We start from the raw sequence: 19,769 nt of genomic DNA on the forward strand, positions 1-19,769 counted from the left end.
GCAGATAAGGTAAATAAGCTTAAGCTTTTAAAAAATAAAACAGAATTCACAGTTAAACTTTTTTCACTTGATGTTTTTTGGAAAGACAATGAGAACGAATGCTATGTCATCGGTAATTAAAATGTTACCTTTCTATAAATGGCAAAAATTGTTCCTATGGAAACAAGACAGTCAATATTGGAAGAGCCATCCAGTGGATCAAAGCAGACGATATACTTCCCCTGAAAATTAATAACAGGATTGTCAATACAGCAGAGTCGATATAATAATAGTAGAAATAGTAAATCCACATCTGAAATTGCAGGCTACAGTTAGATGGTACAATTTGCAAGGCATTTAAAATGGATATTGCAAAATATACTTAATCATATACAATATGTTTAAAATATAGAACAGTAAATCTCTATGGTACACTTATCCAAAAACACATGTATTCCATCCAATTTTTTTTTCTTCAACTTAAGACAAAATGTTGCCTTTACAATACGTAAGGAATCCTGAGTAACTGACCTGTTGGTCTGGATCCACGATGATGGCATTTTTTTCTTCTTCAGAGACAAGAACACATGTACTGAAGGAGGATTTTAACATGTTTATTACCATGTCATTGGAAAGTACATCGAGCTTCTTCACCTCGTCCCCCGTCACATTGACTTTGCTTCCAGAAAGCCCATAACTAGAAAATGAGTAGGATGTTAGCATTATTGTACATGCTCTGCACGGATAAAGTAAAATACTCTGATATGCACAGAGTTTTACAGAAATTAAATTTTATTCTCTGTAGCACTGTTCTTCGTAACATTTTATTGTTGAAGCTGAGCAACTTTCAATATGGATATTTGCTCTCCTTTCAGTTGTCAAAAGCCCACTGCACAAAATGGTCAATGCGTAACAATTAGAGGTGTAGACAAGAGCAAATTTCACCCTCCCTATTTCAGAAGCATTGAAGGAAATTTTAGTACCCTTACCATCATCTCAATTGAGATCAGTAAACTCAGCACAGACAGAGAATTGAACGCATGATCTTCCTGACTGGCTTATTGACAACTAGCTGAGCCATCAAGGGACCCACCATATGCTATCAATAATATTTTAAAATTGGTTTGCATAGTGCACGCTGCATTTTACACATAGGTAAACATCGCCTATGGGATTTTCCCTACATTATAACAGAGACTACAATTCAAAAGTACTTTGTGGTTGTGAAGGGCTTTGGGATATCCTGAGTTTGTGAAAGGTTCCATATAGCACTCTCACCTCAGTCAGAAGGTTGTGGGTTCAAGTATCACTCCAGAGACTTGAGCACATAATCCAGGCTGACTTCCAATGAAGTACTGAGGGATTGCCGCACTGTTGGAAGTGTCGTCTTTCAAATGAGGTGTTAAACCAAGGTGCTGTCTGCCCTCGCAGATAAATGTAAAAGATCCTTTGGCACTATGTCCCTTCCCAGATAGTTCCCATCTGCCCCCTCCTGTCTCCAAGTTGGTTTGAACTTTGCTCCTCACTGCTCCCCACAGTGCCTACTCCCCAATTGTGGGGTGAAGGGAGGTGAACTTAAGTGAATGATGGCAAACCATTGGAGAGGACAGAATTGGGTCAAATAAACTGCCAAACCTCACCGTCAAGTATCACACATGAATAATGGTCAATGGGTGAGGTACTAGAGATCTTACGGCATCTGCAGAACTGCACTCCAGCAGAAATCAACGCCTTCGGAGGGTGGGAAAAATACAGTAGTCCATTCATTTTTGCTAATATCGTTGGAATTTTGTTGCTCACAAGTCAATTGGCAGACATGTGGTTTTATATCCACAGGAACTTTATACTTTGCTACTAAGGTGGAACTATGTATAACTTCACCTGACTCTTCAAGGCCACAAAGCCTATTTGCTGTAAATAGGCACACACTGAGGCCAATAGAGGCTAATTGCTGAGGGAATATTGGAGATTAGTAACTTTTGTAAATCTCCAGCTCCTCCTCAGGTTATAAAGTGGGAGGAACCCAGCAGAAATTACTGGCTTTCTTTAATACGTTTTTGATGCCATCTCTTCATAAATAGGTTCCTATCTGTTCAGTTATGATTGGTTGCTGATTTCTTCTGATTTTTGACTCAATTAAGTGCAAGCGTGACATAGACTTTGAATGCGTAATGTTTGTGCGATGGATGTGCGAGACTCAAGATACAAAGGGGGAGAAGCTCGACTTACGTTCAAAATGGGCGCAGAGTCAGCAGAGCAACTGGTTTGCATGTCGGCCTGAGGCCCAAGCCAAATTTGGCTTTCGGCCTCATTTAAATGCTGCCGATGCCAAAGGGCACCCTGTTGCAGCTCGCCAGTTGGGGAGGGGATCCCAGAGAAGCCTTGAACACACTGGCAGCAAGCCAGTGTTTTTTTTTTATGAGCCTAGGAGGAGCACTCCTGATGCTCCTGGACCGCAATAAAAACGGAAACATTTCTTGGGCCTTTTTTTTGAGCTGCCTCCAGGATTGTTGGTTAGGCCACTCAAGACCCAATACAATTAGGTGGCACAAGCTCCACCCATTTGTACCTGAATTTCGCATTTGGGTTCCTATAACCCTAGGACCCTAATTTACATATTTAAGCCACCAAACGCCTGTTGAGGCAGCGCCCTGGACGACTAAAGTCACCCGGGCTGATTTGGCGGCAGCGCACTTCCAGTCCAGATTGTTGAGATCTGTCACACCGTGGAATTTGGAGGCCTAACATTCATTTTATGCACAGAACAGGTGGCTGTAAGTTGAATTTCTCCTCCATACACACAATTGCCACATGAAACACCACTGCCTGCAGTCTACTGGGGGAGGGGGGGGGGGATCTTTGACAGCACCTCTTAAACCCGCGACCTCTACCACCTAGAAGGACAAGAGCAGCAGGCACATGGGAACAACACCATCTGCACATTCCCCAAGTCACACACCATCCCGACTTGGAAATATATCGCCGTTCCTTCGTCATCGCTAGGTCAAAATCCTGGAACTCCCTTCCTAACAGCACTGTGTGGTGAAGGTTCTCCCACAGACTGCAGCGGTTCAAGGCGGCGACTCACCACCACCTTCTCAAGGGCAGTTAGGGATGGGCAATAAATGCCGGCGTCGCCAGTGACGCCCACATCCCATGAACGAATAAAAAAGAGGTTATTGCAGGTTGCTGTCACATAATATACACTAACCACTCCCGAAATTGAAAGGGTCACAGCCAAAGGTGGCAGCAGATTTTCCACTGGAGTTTTGTTGGTTATTGGGGTCACTCCAGCAGATGAAGGCAGAAAATTGGCCGGGAATTGCTGCACCAGCTCTTTCATCCGTCAAATGACACAAGATATTCAATATGTTTGCTCAAATATAGGTAGGCAAATTAAATCATGAGCATACATCATCCAACATACTTCCTGTCATTTGGCCCATAGCAATGCTGGACCCTATGGCGGCTGAATGGGATTTAAAATTTAAATCCCCCAATGGAATGTAACCAATCAAAAAAAAAAATTAAACTTTCAGGCTGCTGCAGAGGCAGCTTGCCAGGCTACACTTCTGCAGATTCCTAATGCCTGCAGCAGCAATTTTCCTTCCTCCCGTGGTGGGCTCCCTGATGCACGTGGGAATCTGGCTGGAAGCCCATTGAAAGTAATTAAAATGAGCCTGGCCTGTGCAAATCAGCAACGTCTGGGGCCCAGGAATAGGCTGGGCAGAAGACCTACACCACCAAAGTTGCATTGGTGTGGGGCCCATGTCGAAAGTCAGTCCCATGATCCTTGTAATAAAGTTTAAAGAAACATTGCAAGTTACAATATGGTGTCAGGATAACTAGATAATTAAAAGTGGGCTTTTAAACTGTGCAGAGCTACTCAAATTGCGTAACACTCACAGCAACATACACTACAGATACCAGAAGCTACATGTGACTAATAACAGAAGTATGCAGATCATTATAGATTTAATGCATTGATAGGAATTAATCTAAAGCAGCTCAAGAAACATATAAACCCAGTAAATGTTTTAAATCTACTGACTTTCTGCTGCTGGCAGCAACATATTGCTCTTTCAACTCTGGCACATTTGGCAATTCAGAAGATAATCCTGTATGGCAAAGAAATAATTCTTTAGACTTAAGTGAGTTGATTTTCTGGTTCCTGTTCTGGTTTGTTTTGTGTTACATCACCCCCAGGAAATTAGACATTTGTCAGGTCTGTGCCATCTATCATAAATGTTATGAACAGCTCTCTTCCACCACCATATGGACTAAGGTACTAGAAGAAAGTATTTTACTAATAAGGAACGTGGCACACTAATGATGAGACACTTCACAATGAGTTCTACTGTACACGATTTTACTTCAGACAAAACTATGACACTTTTAGATTCTTGCATTCTTATCTATTACCTGCGCCACTTGTTGGAAGATGTTATGAACTTTAAATTGCCTCATTTTCTTGGAGAAAAACTATTTGCCAGTTAGTATCTAGAGGACATCAATCTAAGACCATCATCAAAAGAGCAAAGGGAGAGGTTAGAATGTAAATTTACACTCCTTTTTACGCAAAGGGTTGTTAAGACAAATTAATACCCCACCAGAAACAGTGGTGAAAACAGAATTCATAGTAGCTTTTACTAGGGAAATGGATAAATATTTGAAAAATAAATATTTAAAAGGGTATGGGAAAAGGGCAAAAGAATGGCTCAAGGAGGCCATTCAGCCCATTGCTTCTGTGCTGGCTGTCTAAAAGAAATATTCTTGGATTGTGGGAGCCTGTCTCCAACTGTCCTCAACATTGGTGAAACCCTGCACTGTGGGCATTAGCCCTTCACCTAGTTTCTTAACAAAAAAATTATAATCAATGTAACTATGGCTGTTGAATACGATCAGTGGATAGATAATTTCGTCCCTCAGAAGTACATGTCCCATCAGCCAATTTGCGCAACATGTAACTCATACAATGCTACATGCCTCACAGAATTAGGAAAGCTGAGGGGGAGAAGGAGAAAGAGAGAGAAGGAATAAAAGTAAATTTGTTCAATCCCTTTACTTCTTACTGTTCATTATAGCAGTCAAATGAATATTAGATTCCAGTTATTTTTCTTCTCCATATTTTATTCAGACATGAAATTCTTGTATACAATATGTCAAAAATGACGCACTGTGTATTGCATAACTGAATTTTGAAACAAATAGAATTAAGCTCAAAATATTTTAAACAAAATATATTTTATTAAAGTTGTACAAAAGCTGTCGTTTTCAGAGAGTTAATCTGTTGGGACTTTGAAACAAGCTAATAATTAAATGCTGTGCAAATATTTTCTCTCCTCATCGCAATAGTTTAAAAGTCCTGCTGATAAGAGTACACTGAACTCTTGAGTGAACTCAGAGAAAAATACTCCAAAATTAACAGCACTCTGCAAAAACATGATCTAGTCAAGAATGAAAACTGAGTGTTGCAGCTTTGCAAGTAATTAGGGATGCCACCTCACCAGCATACATACTGCCACAGACTAGGTCTCTCAATAGTTGTACAAGTGGCTACAAGAGCAGGTCAGAGGCTGGATATTCTGTAGCGAGTGACTCACCTCCTGACTCCCCAAAGCCTTTCCACCATCTACAAGGCACAAGTCAGGAGTGTGATGGAATACTCTCCACTTGCCTGGATGAGTGCAGCTCCAACAACACTCAAGAAGCTCGACACCATCCAGGACAAAGCAGCCCGCTTGATTGGCACCCCATCCACCACCCTAAACATTCATTCCCTTCACCACCGGCGCACTGTAGCTGCAGTATGTACCATCCACAGGATGCACTGCAGCAACTCACCAAGGCTTCTTCGACAGCACCTCCCAAACCCACGACCTCTACCACCTAGAAGGACAAGAACAGCAGGCACATGGGAACAACACCACCTGCACATTCCCCTCCAAGATACACACCATCCCGACTTGGAAATATATCGCCGTTCCTTCATCGTTGCTGGGTCAAAATCCTGGAACTCCCTACCTAACAGCACTGTGGGAGAACCTTCACCACACGGACTGCAGCGGTTCAAGGCGGCGGCTCACCACCACCTTCTCAAGGGCAATTAGGGATGGGCAATAAATGCCGGCCTTGCCAGTGACGCCCACATCCCATGAACTACTATGCCTCCAGTAGAAATCTGTTTTGGGGGTGGGGGGGGGGGGTGTAAGTAGGTAGGTAGATAGAAAATATAGGATAGCACAACCCAATTCTGTAGTGATGCCCTGTCAGACAAATGTGCAGGGAATGCCACCCACTAAATCCTCATTTTGCACTTTGTAGGTTCTAGTTTCCAGAAGAATAAAATCTGATTCACTTCAGTGATTGATCCATTCCTCTTACTCACACTGATTGAATGAGTCTACATAGCATTTCCAAATACACGGGCCTCAATTTTCCCAGGAAATTGCGGGTGCTTTGGGGGTGGTGGGGCTCTGAAAATTGGGGAAATCCCGTTTGGGTTCAGAGCCCGGCTCCAACCCGCATTCTTCCGGGTTCTCCATTGACGGGTCTGGGCGTGCATGCACCTTCCAAATGCAGAAGTCCCACCGGCAATTAAAGCCGTTTACTTTACACAGTTGTTAAGATAGTTTAAGTAGTTGAACTACTTAATTTTCTCCACATTTTGGCAGGGGTGCGATTTTGAAGCATCCTCAGCGTGTTTCCCATGCTGTGGGAAACACTCCATGTTGCAACAGACGTGTTTCAGCTAGCAGCCAGTGGGACATTCAAATGCTTATTTGACATATGGGGAGAAAAGGTCACTGATTGCACTCTGTTATTTCAGACAAAGTTTTGGCTGCAAGATCTTTGTGTTTTCACTGAAATTTCTTGCTTTCCACTCAAAATTCTGCTGTTCAAACATGGGAATGAGGGGCACCATGGCTGCATTCACCACTACATCCGAGGACGAGCAACATCACCAGTCTCGCCAGGCACGGCATCCACCTCCGCCACTTGGAGCTCCACAACACAGTGCTGCGCCACAGGCACCTGCACAAGAGCACAGAGAGCAACCAAAGAGAGGGGCACCACTTGAGGCAGCCCCATCCATGTCTGCCATCCACATTGAGGAGTAGGAGGCGGAGGAGGAACCCCTGGGCAGAGCAGGAGCTCAGCTGGCTGCTCGTGAGGCCAGGGAGTCACTGATATGTGAACAGTTCTCTTAACATCAGAAAGTGTGAAGAGTCCGGTCCTCACATCACCTGGATAGAGCAATATCCACACCAGCACCCCTCCCCCCCCTACCCTTCCCTGCACAAAACAGTCTTGCAACTACACATACGCCCACTGTTAAGTGACCCAATGGATGGCATCAAGTGTTGCCGTTCATGGTGAACCTCATGAAAGGGCCCTATTACAAAAGCCAGTCAAGAATGGCCAACACGTGGCAGTAGTGGTGACAATTGTAATATTTAATGTGAGTTTAACAAAAAGCTAATATAAATAAAAAACCTGACCAACCGTCAAACACCTTTGTGCATACCCTTCGTGCTTACAAAATTTTTGCCTTTCTCTTCCGACTACTTCTATGTGGTGCATCCCCTGTGGCTGCAGCAGAGGTAGTGGCAGGTTACTCTTGTTCATGCCCTGACTGCTTAGATGTTTTGGGCCTATGCCCGCTGGGCTTTGGTGCCCGTGAGGGCCCCTCCAAAGACTGCTCCACCTACACCTGTGCAGGGGCAGACTCGGCCACCTGGAGAGGAGACAGCATTGTGTCCGGTTGAGAGGAGGGCAACAGATGAGATGTGGGAGCACTTTGAGTGGCGTCCCCACTTCCATGTCCCCTTTCGCCATCATCCCTCCCCTGGGCCAGGCCCACATCACGCCTACCATGCTGCTGGACATCAGTTTAGAGGACATGTGTGAAGTCTTGTAAGGCCAGTGCTAGTGTATCTGCCTGCCTAAGGTGGCAGAATATTGTTCACCCTGAGTCCGAACGGCCGTTGTCAGGCCTCAATGGAGGCTAGCCATCTCTCCATCGTCGACATTCCCGCACTTACCCGTGACAGTATCTCAGAGAGTTGCTCACGTCCCTGTGACAGTATCTCAGAGATTCCCTCCCGTACCTGTTCCACCATTCCATTCATGCAGGAGTTGGACTCCTCCATCCTCTGCGCAATTGTGGAGTGCACGCATGGCACCTGTTCCAGCACCTCGCAAATGTGCTGCTGTCCCTCGATCATCTCCTTTTAAAAGATGGCCCCCAGGGTTCAGCATCTGCGTCCAGCTGTGCAGAGCCTGGAGAGGATTGCTCCCACCAACACGGACTCTCCGCAGCTGCCCCTGCCACCAGTGTCTACTCGTGCTCACAATGTGTGTGGTAACTCACCAGGTGCCAACCCAACTAACTGAGGACTAGGACCCACCGAGGTGTGAGTATCTGCGCTGGTGGTGGCTCGCTCAGATGTGATGGTGCACCCTCGGAGGCTGGCAGGTCCTCTGAGGAATCGCCCTCTGCCGTCACAGCGGTCACTCTAGGCCCTGTAAGGGAACAGAAAGCAATACTAAGCATCATCACATGTGTCATGTTGCGATGAGCATACTGAGGTGCTAAAGATGGCGAGGCACGTTAACATCAATTCATGTTGTGTGTGCTGAATTTTAAAATTATGTCACCAGACGTTTGTCAGGTGCCAGTCTCGGCGTCCCCGATGGACAGGCACTTAAGGGTTCGGCTGAGCTCCAGCTCCTCCTGCTCCGCATATGTGAGGACGATGGTTTGTTGCGGCCCCCCTCCGGTCCTCGCCCTTTCCTGTGCATTCTGAGCTCTCTTCTCCTACAAGGGGAGAAAGTAAAGATGCGTGAGTGAGTGATGAAGTGGCCAACCGATGAATGCATTTGTTTGGGTGTGGCTGACCGTAAAAGAGATGCATCAGAGGGTGAGTATGAGACAGAACCATGACGCTGTATGAGGATTGGGGTGAGTGGTAGTGGTGGGGTGACTAATGGGGAGGTGAGGAAGTGCAGGTATGTTGAGGATGAGCCTTAAGTGGGTGTGGGGAGTGACGTGATAGAGTAGTGTTGGCAGTGCAAAATGAGTTGGGGGGTGGGGCGGTGATGTGGAAGACGGAATGTAGGAGAACCAGTAAGTGTACTCACTTTGGCTGACCTGATTGTGTCATTGAAGCGCTCCCTGCACTGGATCCAGGTTTGTTTTTAATTCATTCATGGGATGTGGGCGTTGCTGGCAAGGCCAGCATTTATTGCCCATCCCTAATTGCCCTTGAGAAGGTCGTGATGAGCCGCCTTCTTGAACCGCTGCAGTCCGTGTGGTGAAGGTTCTCCCACAGTGCTGTTAGGGAGTTCCAGGATTTTGACCCAGTGACGATGAAGGAACGGCGATATATTTCCAAGTCGGGATGGTGTGTGACTTGGAGGGGAACGTGCAGGTGGTGTTGTTCTCATGTGCCTGCTGCCCTTGTCCTTAAAAGGGGCCCAGCTGCTATTTAAATGGCTGCATTATTGTCTGCAAGACAAGAGAAGGGGATTGGAGCTCACAAATTCTTGGAAAATGGAGGGGGCTCACCCACATGTGCCTAGGTCTCCCATACAGATCAGTGGTCAGGCTCAGACAGTACTCATCAGCATAACCATGGCTGGAAATGCCACCGGTGAGCTAGCTGCCTCTAAAGCAACTCCATATCAGGGCCTCTGCACAAGTGGCAGATAAGCCAGAAAGTGGGCAAGACCAGCCAACCACAGCAGCAGCAGACATGGATGAATTAGTTGCAGGGGCATCTCAGTACCCAGCACAAGGAGGTACAGGAATAGCTGAATCCCAAACGACTCCACCCCTGCCTCAGCCCATCTGCTGCTGAACACCTCATCCATGCCGTTGTTATCCCCAGACTCAACTATTCCAATGTTCTCCAGGCCGGCCTCCCACCCTCCATAAACTTGAGCTCATCCAAAACTCTGCTGCCCGTATCCTAACGCGCACCAAGTCCTGCTCACCCATCACCCATGTGCTCGCTGATCTACATTGGCTCCTAGTCCGGCAACTTCTTCATTTTAAAATTCTCATCCTTATGTTCAAATCACTCCATGGCCTCGCCCCTCCCTATCTCTGTAACCTCCTCGAGCCCTACAACCCTCTGAGATCCCTGCGCTCCTCCAATTCTGGCCTCTTGCGATTCCCCGATTTTCATCACTCCACCATTGGTCCGTGCCTTCAGCTGCCTAGGCCCAAATCTCTGGAATTCCCTCCTTATACCTCTCTATCTCTCCTCCCTTAAGAAGCTACTTAAAACCTACCTCTTTGACCAAGCTTTTGGTCACCTGTCCTAATATTTCTGTTGCTCGGTGTAAAATTTTGTCTGATAATGCTTCTGTGAAGTGCCTTGGGATGTTCTACTACATTAAAAGGTCATTGCGTCGTCGTCGTAAACGCTACAGCCAGCCAGCAGCTTACTCCTTCGACTGGGTTGTCGCTTAGAAGTTTTCAGTTAGGAGTTAGAAGTCACACAAAATACACCAGCATTAAGGGGAAGCGTTGTGGCTAAAGACACTAATATCACAGAGACATGACATGAGGTAGGGTAATAAATTGGATTGCGCTTTATTTGAACTTTGTCCAGCGAGGTTCAGTGGAGAAATGCAGCAGGACACAACGGATGGACACTGACTTGTTGAGGAAGTGCAGGGGACAGTTTTGCACAAGGTACTTGGAGACATTTTCTCAGTGCCCTATGGACAGCGGGAGTCCTTAAAGGGGCAGCTCAGACACAAATGAATATCTGGATAGGCACCTGGCACACAAGACTTCCTACTGCACTGGGGAATATCCTGTCTTGATTTTGAATTATTTCCTTCTCCTCCAAGGTTAGGCATCTTTGTGTTACAAAGCTGTGCAGCACGTAGCAGATGCCAATAATTTTGGAGACCTTAGCAGGGTAGTTCTGTAAGGCATCCAGATCTGTAAAGCATCTGAACCTTTGCTCCAAAATGCCAGCAGGAAGCTCTATATTGATCCTGGTAGCTGCATCTAGGCTCCATCATTCCTAAAAGGGTGTCATTTACTAGGGTAGACTTGATCACTCTTCTAGTCTCCCATCACTTTCAAAGAAAGGTACAGAGGATTGCCTTCAGGTGAAAGCATAGTGACTGCTGCCTGTGATATGGGCATTAACCTACATAATATGTTGTTGGTAGTCACTGAACATGTTGGAGATGAAGTTCCTTCTGTTTATGTAGGCTATTGCATTGTACATAGGAGCTCAGATGGCCATATGGGTACCAAAAGACTCTCAGTCACTGTACAGTGGGAAAGGAGATGAAAGAGTTCATCCTGCTAAATAACATATCAGTTACCCAGTTGATACACTTACAGGCAGCTAATTTACAGATATTGCAGATGTTTCCTGTGGCAGCCTGGAAATAACCAGAGGCATAAACATTGAGGCCATGGTCACCTTGACTGCTACTGGTAGTGCCCGCCCTGTGGTGGAGGTTTGGCTCCAGATCTCCTTGAAGCAGATGTCACAGCACTGTGACTGCCTCCCTGCCTAACCTGAGCCCGCATGGGCCTGTGGATACGTTTGGTGGCATAACGGCAGATGCAGCCAGTCCACCTCTAGTGTCATCTGATATCCCTGGCATTCATTCATTGTTCTTTTTCATGCTCTTCTGTTAATTCTAATGAGAGGACATAGAAATCCCTTAGCATGAATGGCAGCAAAAAGAAATGAACACCACCATTTTAAAGGATCCCTCCCTGACAGGCAAGAACCTGGCTGATCTTTGATCCTCTATTTGAAAGGAGTGAAGTTAGTGCACAGTGCAACCATTTGGAAAAGGCTTACACATTAACACATGGTTTGCATTGGATTAGAAATTAAAATGAAGATCTTGCACATAATGTGTGAGAAAGCACAGTCAGTAAACAACCAGGTCAAGAAATGTGTGCAAAACACAGAGCAGCAGAAAGGCAGGGGCTGGGAAGAGTGATTTTCTGGACCCCATTCACGAGATTCCCAATGGAATGTCTGGGCTTTTATCTTTTAGTGGCCCAGTGAATGATAACAGCTAATAATTGCTGTGTCAGAGCTGTTATGGTATTGTTTAGCAGTTGAAGAATACAATTTTTTTTAAAAAAAGAGGCCAGTGGGATAATTCAGTTTTGAAAGTTAAGATTCTCTGTGAACTGCAAATTTTTCTGGAAGAATTTTTCAGAAAAAGTTTCAATGAAACTTGATCGCAAAAGGACCACACCTTTTAAACTAGTGGTAGAATTGTCAACATCAAGTAAATGCTGCGATCAAGACTGGGATCGTAAACTCACAAAGGGAGCTGTGTTTACTGGAGTGGTGTACAGTAACACAAGTTATATTTTTTAAAATTAAAAATATAGTGTGACACTTGCCAGCTCTGAACTTACAAATTTTGCAGAGATCTTTAAACGTGTGAGTAGACGATATTAAACAGAGTGGGGGGTAGGTATTGATTTGAGAAGACTAAAGAGGCCAATAAAAGGGATCTTCAGTCTAACAAGACAGTGTAAGCATGAGGCAGCACTTCCTGATGTACAATCTGCGCTCTCCGATTGGAGGATCCACAAAACACACCTTCCAACTGTTAAAAACACTGTAAAGGGACTGAATCTAACTCCGAAACAAATCAGAATTATCCGGGGGTGTTTCTGAATTGAAGCAAAAATATTAAATGTATAAAAGCGTTTCCTCTTAGTGCAACAAAACTATTACATCCAGTACACATTCACCTGATGAAGGAGGAAGCCTCTGAAAGCTTGTGATTTTCAAATAAAATTGTTGGACTATAACTTGGTGTTGTAAGATTGTTTACATTTGTCAACCCCAGTCCATCACCGGCATCTCCACATCATGACATCCAGTACAGAACTGCAAGCAAGCATGGGTCCACATTTGACGTGGATTATTGGAGTTTGGATACAATACTTTTAACATTCAAACTACGTTTTCGGAAACGCGATGTTTTATCGCACAGATTTAATTCTCCCAAGGAGTAGCTGCTCCAAAGCTATTACCTTAAGCTACGACAAAAAGTAGTCTGCAATCGATAAAAACTGAAGGAAAATAAATCATTAAAAAAAAACTTCGTTTAATTTCTGGGAGAATGTCCAAATACAAAGTGAAACCATGCTACAAGTTTTATAAAACTGTGCAATACTCCTCCAAGGACTAAAAGCGGTCGCGTTAAGCGATGGAACAATAACTCGAGCTATTTCACAAGGCACTCCCTCTGCACCCTGGGGTTATGGATTGCACGGATAGGATCATTTCGAGATAGAGAATACCTACAGGTTCGCGATACCAGCTTTCCTGACGGCCGACGAGATGGCCTTGATGGCAGTGCAGAGGGAGTTGAGGAGCTGATTCAATTCGCCGGTGCCTTTCGCTTTTCTGCCCTCCTCCAGCACGAAGCGAGTCACCGTGACAAGATTAGTATCGAAAGGAACTCGGTCTGACATACTGCTTCTCAACTGGTCGCTCAACCCTGCAAGGTGGAAGGTGCACGGTTAAAGAAGAAAGCGAAACACCGAGCTGCTAAATGAAGCAATTTAAAAAGCCACACCAAAAACTTCAGAGGGGAGGCACTTTCCCAGGTCTGTACTTTTAACCAATCCCACGAAGAGGCAGAGCAGGAAAGAGGAGTGGCGCCTTTACAGAACAGTCAAAGCAGACTCAGTGGAAAACACCACTGATTCTGGGTAAAGTTAAATAGGGAATGGTAATAAACAAGTGGAACTGCAACTGACATATTCACATTGATTTTTGAAAAATATTTTTGTTGGTTTGATCATTTGTATCTTTAAAATACACCTATCCATATTTCTAATGGGTTATTGTAATGGTGTGTTATTATTACACAGGGATACTATTATATCGTATCCTTTTGTGACAAGGAATAAATACCATCTGTGTGATTCCATTTAAATTATAAAGTTATCACAGTGATTTTACCGAATGTGATGAAGCCTGGAACTGTCGTCAGTTTACTTTAAACCTCCGGGGGTCCCCTGACACGTGCCCAGTCCAACTGTGAGATAATATTTTCAAACAGTGAGATCTTTTTGCCTCTGTTGCATTTACTGTCCTTGAGCTCGTATCTTCAAAATGAACTGAAATTCCCATTTCTTTTGTTCCCTCCTCCCAAGGGCGAGTGGCATTTAAAGGTCTCATCGTGAATTTAAATTTAAATATTTTTTATGGAATGGGAGAAGTGTAGAGCTGTAAATTTAATACATCAATTATCTAAAAAGGGCAACAAAATTCATGCTTAATGATGTGGCCAATTAGAACCCAAGCATTTCACTTTGGGCGCAATCAGGACATTGTGCCCAAAATGCACACAAAATTGCACTGGTTAGGTTACAATTCAAGTTTCCGATAAGATGCATATGTATAATCACAAAAGTAAAACCTTCCATGAACCAGTGCAATCGAGTAACGTAATAGAACGTAATCGTTTTTTTTCTTTCCATTATGAAGTATTCCTTGATGTATTTAAGAGAGGTAACCTGATGCAGTTTTATTAATGCAGATGAAAATGGGATTATCACCAAAAAAAAGTATTTTTAATGAGTATCCAGTCCTCGACCTGTGAGTAACCTGATTTAAAATTGCTGAAAATGACTTTAAAAAACTATACTGAACCATTTACAAGTTTCGTTGTTGTACGCTAGTCAGTTTCTTAGTAAATTAAATATTTTTTGATATCAAAAAACCTTTAAAAAGTGCCTACTAATGCCTGTTCACCTAAGAAAATGAGCATAATTAGAAGAGCCTTCCCTAGCCAGCACAATCGGCGGAAACTCGCAATGTCGACCTGGGGGTGTGGCCGCTTTATGGGCGGGGCCTGATCCGAGTGAATTGAATCTTGAACCAGTGTAAAAGATCGTGGAAAATCCAAAAGTAAGTAACTTACTTACGTTTAAAATTCCCCGATCTTTTACGCTGGTTCAGGCAATTGTGCTGGAATCTGGGCGCAAAACAAGCGGAAACTTTACCCCGTGTTATTTTCAGCCAGACTCTTTCCGCACCGCCCCCGAGCTTTCCATGTAGTTGCTTTTTTTTATGTTGATAGATTGAAAGAGAAGTGGAGGGAATGAGTCAAAAATAAAAAAAGTTTGTTTAGATGTCTGGGATAGATTACCAAATCATGTAAGTATGGATTCATTGCCACCTTTCAAAAGGAAGCTGGGCAAGTTCCTGAAAGTCATATCTGGATACAACAGGCTGAATGACCAGTTATTCTATTCTTGTCCTTTTTCACATGTTTGTTTTCAAATAGTAGTATGGCAGAGTCATATTTTACATTTTATGATACATTTTACTTAAGGGAAGGTGAGGTATTCCTGGAACATAGAAAACGTGTTAAAGGTGTGTTTTTTCCAATTGATTTTGTACAAACTTGTAGGATTTACTATTTTGAACACTACGATTTCTTTGCAATCAGATTAATTAGAACACATGTGCAACTAATGAGCCAATCAGAATGGACATGTCTAGTGACAATGGCGTTGTCAATAACCATAACTGTAACCACCCGATGAACTTTGCCATTGCTGCTGTGCAGAGTGCAAGCCTCTGGTATAGGTGCAATCTCCTGGGGGATAAGGGCGACATGTTTACTCCCTTCCCAAAATATTGTTGGCATGGGCTATGTTCCCCTTTCCCCCTGCTCCAAATCACTGAATTCCCCAATTCTTTACATGTGCTTACATCTCTGGGCTCTGGTGCTTTTCATTTTGTTTGGCTTAGTTAAAAGTGTGTCCAAACCCAATGTGTCCAGATGACTCTGTATATGCTTTGATCTGTGGTGGCAACCCTACCTTTTGCAACTAACAAATTACAGGCTTATTAAAGTTATTGTTTCACAAGTGCTTTTTCCTGTCCATTTAATATGACATCACCACATCCAAGCTAGCTACTGACTTCTCGGGTAGGCCAGACATTTTTGTAAATTGTGAGGAAGAAATCAGATCACAAGTATTGACAGGAGTCATGTGTAAGAGTGCAAACTACATCAATGCAAGTTAGATTTTGCCTCTGAAATTAGGGATGTCTTAAAAGCTCATGTGCTAGTTCATGATATTTGTAAATTTTAATGATTTTGCACTCTAAGTAATAAACTGTACTTGAATATGTACAGAAGGAATAAACAATTTTATTTTTTCTTCCATGATCTTGTCACATGACACCTCTATGTAATAGAATATACAAGAAATTAACAAAAAATGTTTTGCTGCTTAAGACCTGACATAATAAGTTGTGGATCATTATTTTGCATGACCTTTCACTGACCTGAACTTCATTCACTGAGTTACAAACATTTGGAGTAGAGTATAAAATCCCAGTTGAAATTAAACATAAATATGTAGTATCACAAACATTACGGGTGGGCTCAACATTAATGGTGACACAGGTTTAGGCCTCCATATGGTGTTTAGGACATGTGAAGCTCTTTCCCATCAGGGCTGCCTGGGTTCTTTTCTTTTCTGTACATACATACATTTGTATCAACTTTCCTACTGTCTTGTTCAGTCCAGCTTATACACTTTCCTGTGCCTTCTACTGCTCGAATGTCAGCTCTTGACAGACTTTTGCTGTAGGAAGTTTAAGGTTGCAGATTTTTTCACAAAGTCCCAGTAATTTAACCAGGCCTTGACAGGCAAAATGTGAGATGCCTATGGAACTTTCAATTACTTTTTGTTGGACTGCCTAGGCAAAGGGGGTATTTTTGAAGAAGTGCTAGAAGCAGACAAATGGTTCGTTAGCGCAAACGTCACAAATTTCTGCATGCAGTAAATGTTAGATACTTGTTTGGATTTTCTTCAAATCTAATAGTTCAAATTTCAAAGTAATTATAGTCTTGAAATCACATGCGTGAGGTATTACATGCATTAGTAGCCCCTTAGAACTGCACCTACAGTTAAAGGGATTTGTACACTTAAAGGTAAGTGACTGTATATATGGGACAAAAATTGTCATCAAAGGCTGCAAATATTTCTGAGCCTCTCTGAAAGCTGTATGGATTGGTTGGCAAAAGCCACGGGAAGGCCTAGCAAATATGAAGGCAAGAGATGGAGTCTGTGGGCAAGTGAAGCATCAGGGTAGCACCAGCATAGCTACAAGAGCAAGACAGAGGTTGGGTGTAGTGCAATGAAGGGCATATAATCTCCTCTTTCTGGGAGGGAGAGGGGGCGGGGGAGGATTTGTAGGCACAATGACTGAAAATTGCTTTAAAGGTGTCCTCATAGTGGACTCAGTAGCTAGACAGAACTGTGCCTAAGAACTGCAAATGCCTTTGGGAACAAGGTATTTTCACAATGTCTAGAGAAAGATATGGATGTAGTGGAATTTCCGCATGATTTCTGCTGAGGTATCAGCGTAATCTGGGCCGAATCGAATGAAATAGCGCTAAAGATTGCGGAATTTTAAACATAAGTGAGTTGCGCCCATAACCACATTATGTTGGCGTATCCGCGATCTTTTACGTTGGTTCAAAAGTGCATTTGCCTGAAGCAGTCCCCACCCACAAAACTGGCCATGCCCACAGGTCGGAATGGTGAGTTTCCACCGATTGCACCCGTTTGGGGGTGTTCATCAGCTGACATGTCTGGGTTTTGCAGTTACCAGCAACCTGAGGTTACCAGGGGGCATTAACATGGCTGCTTGTAGATGATTGACACCAAAAGGAGGTGAATGGTTCTGACTCATGTGTCACTCAGATTGCTCAATGGAAAGAGGGGATTTCTTTGAAAATCAAGGGTATACAAGAAGGTGTTTTGATACACCTTCAGGCTTTCAATTTTCATGCTTTTCTTGTACCATTGTTTAAGATGGACTTATCCGGGGCAGAGGATCTGAGAAGAATGGACAACATGTCTACAGAAGGCTCATCACTCCAAAATCCCAGAAGCCAACACCAGCATCCCAGAGGCAGGAAAGCAACCCGCTCAACTGCACAGCTCATTAGGACAAGATTGTATATGTTGTGGAACATTGCTAATCAGCAAGACATAGCCCCTATCCATCCAATAGGCTGGCTATCTAATATTGTTAATTTGTCAGCTATCTAAGAATCCTAAATTAATCTCACCAATTTATATCAATCTCAGACACTAATCTCCACTATAATTTTATGATCAGTGAATCAGATAAGGTGGAGTTAACATGGTACAACTGAAGTGCCTCTCTGTTATTCATTTGTTACTTATCCTATCTACTAATTATTTGCATATTCAGTGTTTAAGTATTGCCAACCATGATTTTGAAAACAATAAACTGTTGTCTGACTTCTTTGATGATTTGGCAAGAAAAGGCTAATTCATTCACTCAGCAGTTTGTGCGTATCACATTTTGAGGTTGGTAAGGTAAATGCCATGGGATCTTCTACGTCCATCTAAGAAGGCAGACGGTTTAACATGTCGCCCCCTCTCTAAGTTCTGCACTGGAGTGTCATTCTCGAGTGGAAATATTATCAATCCTACGTTTTCTGTTAAGTGAGCCCCATCATTGGATGGTTTTCTTGAAACCTGGAATGTGGGCTATGTGTGAATATGGGAGGCTTTGTGATTGTGTGAGAAAGGCAAAGGATTCCTAAATTATCTTTGTGTTGTTAGTCAAGATGCAGCTGGTTGAGATGAAAATATATGTTGCAGTGATGCCCACAGCATTGCCTTTGAAGCAGTTATATTCAAGGTTCACATATCTAGGCAAACTTCCTCAATGAGAATTTTTTTTTCTTATTTCTGCCATTGGCCCTCTCAACTGCCACACGCTGTTCATCTACTCAATCACCTATTCCCAGTCAACCTGAACAGCAGACCGCTGAGGAAGTTTGCCCTCAGATCCAAAGGTAGCAACCTCCTTTGCTGCATCTCCCTGAGCATCACCTTCTGCATGTTTGGTAAAGGGAGTAGTCCTTTTCCACCTAGGGCTTTAGCAGTACCCTTAGCCATCTCTTTCAAGGCAGTAGATTTAAAATTTGATTGAGGATAACTTGCACTGCTGGAATCATCACTGCCACTTTAAGGCACAGCAGCAGCTCTTTAAATCTGCTGCTGCAGTGGATATGCTGCCTCTGTGGCCTGTATGTTCCCAGTGAATGGCCCTATCCACTCTGGGAATGATGAATAATTATTTAAATATAAGCAGACCTCATAAAATCTCGTGAGTACCATGTGCACCCGACGCAAGGTATGTTGACACTCTTCTGGGTGTGCCGCAACTCCAGATAGAAATTCAGCTTTAAAGTCTTATCCATTTGATGTACTCTTTGTAAAATTGCAAGCTGTGTCAGAAATTAATTTTGTATCACGCATATAAAAATTAATCAGCTGCACCCAGTTTCTGATGTGCTGGGTAACTTGTTTATGCTGAAACGCTAGGAATGGGTTGCTTGTCTGCTAGTTCTTGGGAAAATGCCAGACAAGGTTACAAAGGTTACAGATATCTTTGTTTTCATCACGTTTGGCAAATGTTGCTTGATTAATAGCACTGCCCAGCTAACAGCAGTCATTGCACTCAAAAAAAAAGTAGGTAATTGTGGGAAGCATTCTGAGACATTTGAGCAGTGTGTTAATGCATGTATTGTACTAATTCTGCAAGTCATGGTTATGTCAGCGAAATACATATTTTGAAACAAATGATACTTCCAGCAACAGAGTTACAAGAGTGTTGTATTGTCTAATCATTACACACCTTCTATGAAAGATTAGGGGCCAGAAATTGGGGTGTCTAGCACCCGTTGTTTCAGCAAGA

The 19,769-nt window shown here is 43.4% G+C and overlaps 1 protein-coding gene across 1 annotated transcript in view; it reads right to left on the bottom strand.

Moving 5' to 3' along the window:
• The window catches only part of LOC137321043 (fructose-1,6-bisphosphatase 1-like), a 31,230-nt gene extending 17,654 nt beyond the window's left edge, over nucleotides 1-13,576 (bottom strand). Inside the window, exons 1-3 of the mRNA XM_067983184.1 lie at nucleotides 13,302-13,576; nucleotides 511-676; nucleotides 129-221 (exon numbers count right to left, since the gene is read on the bottom strand). Of these exons, the coding sequence (XP_067839285.1) occupies nucleotides 129-221; nucleotides 511-676; nucleotides 13,302-13,471 (429 nt within the window). The 5' untranslated portion in view covers nucleotides 13,472-13,576. The remainder of the gene's footprint in view (nucleotides 1-128; nucleotides 222-510; nucleotides 677-13,301) is intronic.
• Between the last annotated feature and the right edge of the window lie 6,193 nt (nucleotides 13,577-19,769).

The sequence above is a fragment of the Heptranchias perlo genome, chromosome 4, assembly GCF_035084215.1.
Source record: "Heptranchias perlo isolate sHepPer1 chromosome 4, sHepPer1.hap1, whole genome shotgun sequence".
NCBI lineage: Eukaryota > Metazoa > Chordata > Chondrichthyes > Hexanchiformes > Hexanchidae > Heptranchias > Heptranchias perlo.